Source organism: Pyxicephalus adspersus, chromosome 11, assembly GCF_032062135.1.
Source record: "Pyxicephalus adspersus chromosome 11, UCB_Pads_2.0, whole genome shotgun sequence".
Taxonomy (NCBI): Eukaryota; Metazoa; Chordata; class Amphibia; order Anura; family Pyxicephalidae; genus Pyxicephalus; species Pyxicephalus adspersus.
The window spans coordinates 28,703,538-28,714,559 of NC_092868.1; the positions used below are offsets into that span (position 1 = coordinate 28,703,538).

General features: G+C 37.0%; 1 protein-coding gene across 2 annotated transcripts in view; it reads left to right on the top strand.

The window, feature by feature from the left end:
- Positions 1-6,612, top strand: part of LOC140340913 (uncharacterized) — a 7,488-nt gene extending 876 nt beyond the window's left edge. The window contains exons 1-2 of one of the 2 annotated variants that reach the window (XM_072426359.1): positions 116-424; positions 3,690-6,612. In XM_072426359.1, coding sequence (XP_072282460.1) covers positions 378-424; positions 3,690-5,859 — 2,217 coding nt within the window. In that variant the 5' untranslated portion in view covers positions 116-377 and the 3' untranslated portion in view covers positions 5,860-6,612. Of the gene's footprint in view, positions 1-115; positions 425-3,689 lie in introns of those variants that run through there. The other variant, XM_072426360.1, reaches the window with a different exon arrangement.
- Positions 6,613-11,022: the final 4,410 nt, after the last annotated feature.

Sequence of the window (11,022 nt, forward strand, 5' to 3'; positions counted from 1 at the left end):
GGCTGGGGCTGGGGCGCATGGGGGAGCCTGGCTGGGGCTGGGGCGCATGGGGGAGCCTGGCTGGGGCTGGAGCGCATGGGGGAGCAGGGCAGGCGGCTGGAGCGCATGGACAACATGGTGCATGTTGGAAGCATGTCTGGAGTTGAGTAGCAACACTTGAGCCTTGTGGCTTGGGTGGCAGAGCAGTGAGTTGGGGTACATGGGCAGGGCAGTGCTCCGTTTATGAAAAAGTATTACATGTGCAGAAAAGGTGCATAAGCAATGGGGCCCGTGTGAGGGGGCAGTGTGGTAGAAGTGGTACATTGGCAGGAAGGTCGCCTGTGCATGGGCAAGAAGTTGGGTGTCACAGAATCTGTTCATGGCCAGTGTGGCTTGTCATGGGTGTCATTAATGCACAAACTGTCTGGCTGGGCCTGTGCATATTGTGAGTCACTACAGGACAGTATGAGTTTTTTTATTTCAGTGTCGGTAAACTTTGCAGCTCATGGAGAGATGCGCCCTCTGTTTATACATGAAAACTTTCATAGTTCAGGATGAAATGATGACATATTATACTAGTAGTTAGTTTTGTTGTAGTTTGCATACATTGTTGTGTTGTGTACACACATGTGCATGGTGGTGTGTTGTAGCAATGTGATTTCCTCACAAGTTTAAACTGTAACACAACTTTCTTGTCCTGATAACTTTAATGAGCCAATTGTGCTCAGGTTTTTGAGCATGCTTGGATGATCCTGAGGAAGTTTGCTGCTGACTGAGCACCCTAACGTTGTTCCAGTCTCTGCACAGTTAAGCTTTGTAATTGCTATAGGTCGAGTCTAAGGCCTACTACCCCTGGGCTGATCTGCTGCAATCTTGTGTTAGACCGACAGCTCCAGGTACATTTTTAATCAGTGGTCAGAAGTCTAAAAAACAGTATGGAATAGTATATCTGCCCATAAATATGCAATTTATCACAGCTCTGACTTGTGTACTAAAGATTAGCTCTCAGTTTAAGATGCCTCTTGATGGGATGGAGTGACTGTTCCTCAGTAGACACATTTAAATATTTTTTTTTTGTAACATAAAAGTAGGTGGTCTTTTAGTTTATCTGAAAGTTGCAGTAAACTAGTAAGAGGAGGTGGGATAACATGATGGTAAGGTTATATGCACAGGGCATAGTTTTATGTATATGTGATTTGTACAGATTTTTTTCCAATGACCAATATTTCCATTTTATTGTAGGTCTTGAAGTATTGTGTGTGTGTTTTTTTTTTTTTTGTTTGTTTTTTTTATGACCTGGACTACAAAGTATTCTTTAAAGTGTATTTTTGTCGGATGTGTGATGTATCGCTTTAGGATCAATTTTTACATGATGGTATCTCTAGCAGTGTTTTTGTGTAATATTAACTATAGTTAAAGAGCTCAAAAGATCAAGCTGAAACTTCAGAATTAGGTGGGTACATTGACTCGTCTCCCTCCCTCCCTCATCCAACCAAAGACACAAGTTGCGTGCCACCTCTTTATAAAACCCCCAACGTCCTGGGATGTAAGCCCGTTATTACTACTTTGCACATTCTCCACATTTTTTTAGTAAATCTGTAGTGGAACCTCTGGAGACAAGTCTGTACGATGATCAGATTTTCTCACATTGCTAAGTATTAATTTGTCAAGTCATGTGCGTCACAAAATTGAGATGGTATAACTTCAGTAGGGTGCCTGAATGGCTCCGGTGTGATGCACAATGCGTTGTGTTTCTAAAAGACAGCGCATTCATTTGAAGGTGAATGCAGTATATTGGGCAATGTATGTTGGTTCTTCGCTGTGCTGCAAGCCTTTTGTAGAAAAAGTGGCACATCACACTAACACATTACTTTAGTTGATCTTGTGAACTGGGGCTTAATATTTTCATTACTAACGTGTGTGTGTTAAAAAAAAAAAAGCATGCATATGGATTTCTGTCAAGACATTGGCTATGACATTCAGTAAAATAAATAAGATATGATTTACAAAGTGTATTTGGCCCTCAACTATCAGGTTTGGACACCCCTGAACTACAGTTAGGTCCATAAATATTTAGACAAACATTGAGACAAACTTTTTTTCAAATTTTGGTTCAGTACATTACCACAATTATTTTTAAACGAAACAACAACTTAATTCTGTGGGTTGAACAAAAAGATTGCATAAAAATGTGAGGAACTAAAGCCTTTTTTTACACAATCATTTCATTTCAGGGGCTCAAAAGTAATTGGACAATTGACTCAAAGACTATTTCAATGGTTGATCTTGGTTTCATCTGTCCAAAAAATGTTTTTCCAGAACTGTGATTGCTTTTTTAGATGTTTTTGGGCAAAGGTCCAATCTAGCCTTTCTATTCCTGAGGCTTATGAGTGGCTTGGACCTTGCAGTGCACCCTCTGTATTTACTTTCATGCAGTCTTCTCTTTATGGTAGACTTGGATATCGATATGCCTACTTCCTGGAGAGTGTTGTTCACTTGGTTGGCTGTTGTGAAGGGGTTTCTCTTCACCATGGAAATGATTCTGCGATCATCCACCACTGTTATCTTCCATGGACGTCCAGGTCTTTTGGCGTTGCTGAGTTCATCAGTGCTTTGTTTATTTCTCATGATGTACCAAACTGTAGATTTTGCCACTCCTAATATTTTAGCAATTTTGCAGATTTTTTTTTTTTTATGTTTTTGCAGCTTAAGGATGGCTTGTTTCACCTGCATTGAGACCTCCTTTGACTGCATGTCTGTTCACAGCAAAATCTTCCACATACAAACTTAATTGATAATGACATAACGAAGAAATTGCCCACACCAGCCATTGAAATAGTCTGAGTCAATTGTCCAGTTACTTTTAAACCCCGGAAATGAAGTGATTGTGTTAAAAAAGGCTTTAGTTCCTCACATTTTTATGCAATCTGTGTTCAACCCACTGAATTAAAGCTGAAAGTCTGCAGTTCAACTGCATCTGAGTTTTTATTTAAAATTAATTGTGGTAATGTCAAGAACCAAAATTAAAAAGTTGTCTCTGTATAAATATTGATGGACCTAACTGTATATGATATCTACAAAATCTTTTGTTTTATGGTTAAAGATGTCTCCTGACAAACCTGAAAAGATTCCATCACAAATTACAGTACCTTAAAAACCATGATGGTACTACAGAGTGTAACTGGTAAGAACCAGTCATCTTTACTGTGCTGATCTTTAGTGTAAGAAAGAATACAGAGTTTTATCTCGGGCACCACAAATTCAAACTGAGAGGGCTAAATCTTGACTGATACTGCATCATGTCTATGGTGGGCTGTATTTTGTCTGGGGGCTATATAAACTATAAGATTATGGCATTTTTGAACTTGCAGTATAGTAAAACTGCCAACTTGAAAATACTTAACCCCAGAGAAGCTATGGGCTTTAACTAAATAGCTGTAAAATTATGGATGTGTATCCTATCAACAAATGTGAAGCTGGTGGGATGGGGGTGTGCTTGTTTTTGAATGAGTGAGAAAGTCATAGATGACCCTTTGAATGTTAGTTTTGCATGCCTGGTTTACCTGGAATATATTACTGAATTTTGGCTATTGATACACTTGTGTTCTACATTTGGGCTATATGGGGTGATTTGAGAAGGAAGATAAATTGTGTTGGTCTTTGTTGTGAGTTCATTTTATCTTAACGTCTATTATTTATTTCTATTTTAGGATTTTTGTGTTCGAGGGAACCAGTTTGAGTGGGAGAATGATGAATAATCAACCTGCTGCACAGTTAGAAATGTTCAACACCCTGGAGACTGAAGACAGTGTGAAGGAGAAGTCAAGCTTTAAAAATACAGAAGTTTGCTCAAAGTCTTCACCATTCGATTGCCAAATGGTGATGAGTACATCCGTACAAAGCCTTCATGATGGAATGGCAATGAAAATGGGGAGCTCGAAAAAGGCAAGGATGTCAGATAATGCCACAATGACAGTCAAACAAGAGCTTAATGACATTGAGTTCTACCAAGAGCAGCCTGTGTCCAGCATGAAACTCAAATGTAGTATTTGTTCTGAAACATTTAATTATGTTTCTGAGCTGATGTTTCATGAACAGCTCCATAATGGCAGTAGTCGGTTTGAGTGTCAGCTGTGTGGTCGTCAGTTTCAGAGCTCTTCAAACCTAAAAGATCATTATAATGCCCACACTGGTGAGCGACCTTATAAGTGTGAATTATGTGCCAAATCCTTTACACAATCTTCCTCTTTATTGGCACATAAACGTACTCATACGATGGAGAAACCATATAAATGTGAGGTGTGTGGAAGACTCTTTAAAGATGCTTCAAATTTTATAAAACATAGACGTCTTCATGGTGAAACACTAGATTTATCTCAGCAAGTGCAAGCAGGAGGTCAGCTCCTGAATGAAAAACCCTATGCCTGTTCATACTGTGATAAAGCCTTTAAACGTACTTCTGATTTAAAAGACCATGAACGAGTCCACACTGGGGAAAGACCTTACCGCTGTAGAATATGTTCGAAGTGTTTTACCCAGTCTTCAGTGTTGACTGGGCATATGCGCATACACACTGGGGAGCGGCCATTTCACTGTAATGTGTGTGGAAAAAACTTTAACAACTCTTCCAATTTTAAAAAGCACCAGCGTACCCATTCCATGAAGGACATTCTTGCAAAGGTTAAAGTAGAAAATAGTTTCTCTGACCAAAAGCAGCCTCTTCAAAGTAAAAATGGTATGGCTTCTTCAAAGGACGTTGGAGCCATCTTGTTTAACAACAGTTTGAGTAATAATCACCATCCAAGAACAGTACCCAAAGTGATGATAGATGATGATGATTGCAAATTTGTACTAGAAAAAGGCCCCATGGAAGTGAATGGGAACAAAGTATTAGGTGTGGATGCCTTGCAGTTGTCAGGTGCTGGAATGACTAGTGCCATGAAAGACAAAGATGCAACCTATTCCAATTTAACAGAAACAAAGGATAAAGCAGTGGTGCTCATTGAGGATGATGAAGTCCTAGATTCAGACAGCTCGGCCTCTAATATTGATACTGACACCAAAGGAAATATATGTAAAGATGTCTTTGAAAAAAGCATGCAGCCGCCACTAACAAAGGCTGCAGAATTTAGATTTAACACTACTCCGTTTATAGTGGAAAATGTGCAACATGGTTCAAGAGAGCATGAGATATATGTGGAAATATCAGATGACAGTACTACTGATGATGATGATAATTATGGGGATGATGTTATTAATCTTGCCAAAAGTTCATTTCGGTGCCAGACTCGAGATCCCATGAATCGAGCAGATGTAAAATTAGAGTATGCTCACTCTGTGGAAGAGGAAATGAGTTGCGTTGAGCAATCAACACCGAATGTAACAAACTCTCAAAATTTAAAAGATGGTATTTGCAATGTGACAGATCTAGCAGAATCTGAAGCCATGTTTTTTGAAAGATCCATGCAATGTTGGGATTCTCAGATGGATGATTCTCTCGATCAAGATGACTTACAGTTTTTGGAGATGGACCCCAAACCATACATCTGTTTTGTATGTGATAAACGGTTTAAAAGGGCTACAGATTTAAAGGAACATTTGCGGGTCCACACAGGAGAACGACCTTTTGTGTGCCAAGTTTGTGGTAAGGGTTTTACACAATCGTCGGCCCTGTCTAGCCATCAACGCATTCACACTGGTGAAAAGCCTTTTCAGTGTGACATATGCTATAAAAGATTTAATAATTCTTCCAACTTTTCTAAGCATAAGCGGGTTCATACAGGAGAACGGCCTCACAACTGTCCGCTCTGTGGAAAAAGCTTTCAGGAAAAGCGTCGAGTAAAGCGGCATATGAAATCTGTTCACCATATCCAGGAGTGAGACAGTACACTGTTTATACACAGATAGACTTTTCTACAAAGTGTATGATTCAGACAGTGCTGTATTATGGACTATTGTAGCAAGTTAGAAAATTTTCTTACGATAAAGTTATAGCTTTAACAGCTACACTAAGCTTCATGTCATGTAACTGTAGGGAATATTAATATGCCTTTTAACCAAGCTTTCCCATAAATTATTTTCTAAGTATAAATATTAGTTTTAGATTTTCTGTAACTGATATGAGGAATATGATCTAAAAACCTGATGCTTGTGTAAAGGTGAAGCATTTGCACAACGTTCAGTAGAAGAGCTTTTCTTTATGGAAACTAAAACCTCTTATGAGATGTGAATACATTTTTATTGAAAGTAAATTTAGTGTCAAGTATATGCATGCACCGAATACGTAGATGATACAGAATTTTGGGGAAAAATGGTCATTTTTATGCACTGTTTTTTTTTTTTTTTTTCTCCACGTTTTAATCCCATGTAAAGACTTACCATTTTTGAAAGCAATGAAACAGATTTGATTTGTCTGCACCCTATTGTTAAGGGTTTAAATTTAGACTTCCTGTATTTGCAGGAATCTTCCAGTTGTTTGCAGTACATCATTTTATAGTCATTGCTTACAGATGCCTTACCCATCTACAGACACTGTATGTAGTATTCCACACAAATCCTAGAGGTGTGTTTCTTAAAAATATTTTAGTCAACCAAAGTTTCACAAAAGTGTTAGGGAAACTAGCACTGCTGCAAATAATTGTGGTAACACACGGGGGGAATATTGTGGTAAGACACAGGGGGGGGGGGGGGGGTGGAAGGGACTGGGTAAATGGGTTAAATAACCCATTACTAAAAATGCTATGTCTTTATTTTTTAGTAGAAACAGAAAATAATTGGAATTAATGTTTTTGCCTTGAGGATAGCCCTACATTACATGTCTTTTATGGTAAAATAAAATTCTTACTGGTTTACAGTAGCCAAACAACAATTTTTGAAATTGAATGCAGTGGATTCTGTACCTTTCTGTACAAATTATAATTCCGTTTAGTGTACGTCAATGGTCATCAGTGACCTGGGTGTTAAAGTTTATTAAATCCTAATAATGAGAAAGTGGCATATTAAAAAAGCAAATGGCTAGAACTGTTATGTTGTAACAGTGCCTGCATAATTCATATTTTCAGAGATGTGCAATAAGCTCTCCATACGACCATAATGCTTTCACTCTTATTTGTGGGAACTTTGGTACTTATCTCGGAATTGACAAACAAATATGAGATGGCTTACCTTGTGAAGAATAGACTTGATGATCCAAGGTTTCAAATACCCAGTGTGCGGTGGCAGTGTTGTACTGACTACATACTGATTTTACCTCTTTGGGTTTAGATCTTCCTGCTGCTGGGTATCTCCTACCCCTTCCTAGTGAAAAGCATTTCTAATATAACTTTATGAATTTTTTTTCTTATAGTTTCACAGCTAAACCCATCATTATTGCATGCCTATTTATTTTCACAGAAATATTTTAACATTTTGAGTTGTACTGAATAAAAAAAACCTTTTTATACTAGGATCTGAATATAAAAGTTGCAGGATATTTATTTATGTTGTATAGTCTGTATTTGTGCACCCTAAAGTCTGTTATTTTAAGCGTCGTCCAAGTTTTGGTACAAGACATTGTATCCCCTTTTTTTGTTTCATTGTCTATTTTCCTAAGTAAAATAACATACCACAAGTAAAATAGTCATCTCATGGGCCCTCTATTATAAAAAAAACTGCATTATTTTTTTATTTTTTTTTTGTTAACTTGTGATTTAGGAGCAGTCATTACAGGCCCACATCAATGTAAAGATGGCTCATGTGTCTTTATTGGTAGGAGCCATACAATTTCTTTGCTGCACTTATAATCGCTGGAGATAAGCCAGCTAACATTCAGCATCTCCTGCATAGTTTACCCTGCATGTGTTTATAAACAACCAGTTAAAGTGGAACTAAACTAAAAAAAAAAAGTGGCAGCAGATTTTATTTACACATGCTTTACCCATCTACAGACACATGTAGTGTTCCACACAAATATATTTTAGTCAACCAGAGTTTCATGTTCCATGAGTTCCATGTTAGGGAAACCAGCACTGCTGCAAATAGAAATTACTGGTGCTTATAAACAACCAGTTAAAGTGGAACTAAACTATTAAAGGTGGCAGAAGACCCTTCTTTATATTCCGGAAAGGAAAATAAATTCATCTTCTGCAATAAAACCAACTTGCATGTCTTTTCGTAATCGTTTTGTAAATGTATCTGTGTACAACTCAACAGTACAGCACAGTGTATGATACTTCATATCTAAAAATTAGAGACTGGGGAATGAACTCACATATGCATACATGGCAGCATTCTGGTCCCGGCCCATCAAGATGGCCGAAGATCCTACACATGGAGGAGGATGGGGTGAAGATGGTGGCACTGGCAATGGAGTGGAGAGTTGGGCTTAGTTCTGCCCTGGGATTTCTGTTTCCTTGACGGATACACAAAAGTTCAAGGTGCTGTTTGAATATTTAGCGCTGTTAGGAGCGCAGTGTGTCAAATCCCCATGTAAAATTGAAATTTGATCTAATATTGAAACCTCTATTCTCTATGTGCATTCCTGTACAAAACTCACCTTTTAGTGTAGAGTCTTTCCTTAATTAACATCTTGTCATCATCCATCATCATTAGATGTGATCTACAAAGAACTAAAAAAAGTGAATTTAAATTTTCTTTCCAAACCCTTTGCAAATTCAGTGTGTGTATCCAGTGCCTGTTCTGTACCCTCAAAATTAATTTTATATGGTACACATAACATTTAGAATGTTTCCTTAACAAAATACCGTAAGTGTTTTTAATCTTGTAAACAAATTGTGCTGGCATTGGCATTTTATAATTTAAGAGATAGAAAAAACAAAATTTGAAGCTGTATAGATAGAAAGTTACAAGTATATAGAAATGCCTAAGCACACACAATTTTCCAGAACAGACCACATCAAAGCTGTATAGGATCCACAAGTTACTTTCCAGCAACTGTGTGAATTTAAAGTGAATCTTTAACAGTCAAAAGATCACGTTTTACATTTGGGCAATTACGGTAATATTCTTTAGAATGAGTTTATCAATAGCAGTTTCTTGATATTTCGGTGGTGGGTATATTTTAACTCTCCCCTCATCTCTTCATAGCGCATTTCTTCTGTGTAGGTGGCAAGTGGCTTAGATAAGGTTTTAAAAAACTGGCTACATTTAAATACAGCACAAGATTTAAAAAAAAAAAACCTAACCAACCCCCCTAACACGACAGCAGAGCAGTACTGTTTGCTGGGGATAAACGGTCTCTCTTTATATGTAAAGCAGGGGGAAGGGTGGAGGTATTTTTTTATCTTGGTACTATAACAAAAAATATGTTGAAGGTGGCTGGAGTGGTTTAACATGAATGTGTTATGCTTGGCATAGCCTGTGCTGGTCTTGCTAGATGTTATTTTAGATTATGAATTAAGTTAGTCTGTGTGATGCCCTACAAGTATTAGATCTACCTTCCATTTGTTTGGTAATTGATCTGAATTACATGGAATTTGTCATGTAATGAAAATATTGATTGTAACACTAAAGAGGTTTCGATCTCAACATGAATTACTCTTGATCCCCCAAAAAATCAAATTCCTTTTTTTATGAACATTCTAACTAAAAATTGATCAACTAATTGTTGATAGAATTTTTTTTGGAAGTTTTCATGTAATTGCGGGTCAGAAAATCTTCCTATTTAGATATTTTCAATTATGGTGATCCACAAAATGTGTATCCCTATATTGGCCACGAATTCAGTTTTGAGATTTATTTGGTTACAATCCATTTCCACTTTTTGCATATTGTGATATGACTGCAATACCTTTTTGAGAATTCTAGTTTTGACTAAAGGCCATTTATTCATGATTGCGGTGTTGCATGAATTTCTTGTATGGCCATACAACACATGGCAATATTTTATTATATAATACAAATAACCTTTATATACTGGTATATAGATGGGTACATGGCAAAAGCCATATTTTCTTATTGCCTTCTTTCTGCCTCCTGCTTTGTAAAGAACATTGTATATACTACAGCTTCTTTTCAAAACTCAAACATATATGTTCTCTAGTTCAATTATGGCAAAGCACTGCTTATATATATATATATATATATATATATATATATATATATAAATTTTTATCTTGAAGGGCTTTTCTGGTGTAATGAATGCTAAATACATTGATGATTGGGGTCTGAACTGGACCTCTTATACAAAGTTCTTTGAAATCTTGGTATACCTAAGCAGTCTTTTATTATGAGCTTAAATGGGCTGTTCATGGTAACTTGCTTTGTCTTTTCTGCTCCCAAAGTAAATTTCCTAAAAATGTGTTTTGACTTGGAAGTAGTTTTGCTGTAGAATGTCAGATCTAAACCAAAGTGTACTTTGCCAACTGTTTGGTTAGTAACGTAAGCGACAATTGTGAGCAAGTAGCAGACAATCTAGAGGGTGCAATATGTGTTATAATCACATATTTAAGTCATATTAATGAGAATATTTTAATTACCCTCAGTTGTTATCCTTTGACTTTGCATGGTTTGTACCATAACTTACACTTTGGATGTAGTCTGTGCCGGGATGTGCAAAAGCAGGTATTGGGGTGTCTTTGCTATAATGTTTTGGGTAGCAGAACTCACAGGATTGTTTGCATGATGTGAAGTCAATTTATCATCCTCTACCCATAAACCTGAATACCTTAGTACTCTACAACCATTCCAAACTAGTCTGCTGTTTAGGTCATAGATGTATACATTTTTTTTATGTGAAAACTAATTATAGGATGGAAATTTCATTCAGCATTTTATGTTAATTTGTGGCTAGTGACAGTCTGCAATACAATAGCATTATCTGTTGTAGTACATTGTTTACATTTCCCCATGAATGGAGCCTGAATACCAGATCTTCAGCTCTGCAAATTGTGTACCCCTGATTCCTACAATTTTTATGGTAATTCAGCTGTGTTTAGAAGTATTTTAGTTCTATTGATTTCCTTTAGATAAGTGGATATTTTTGTGACCTTTCCCCACTGACCATATAAAGTATTTTTTTTTTACCAGTATCTACTTTACTTATTG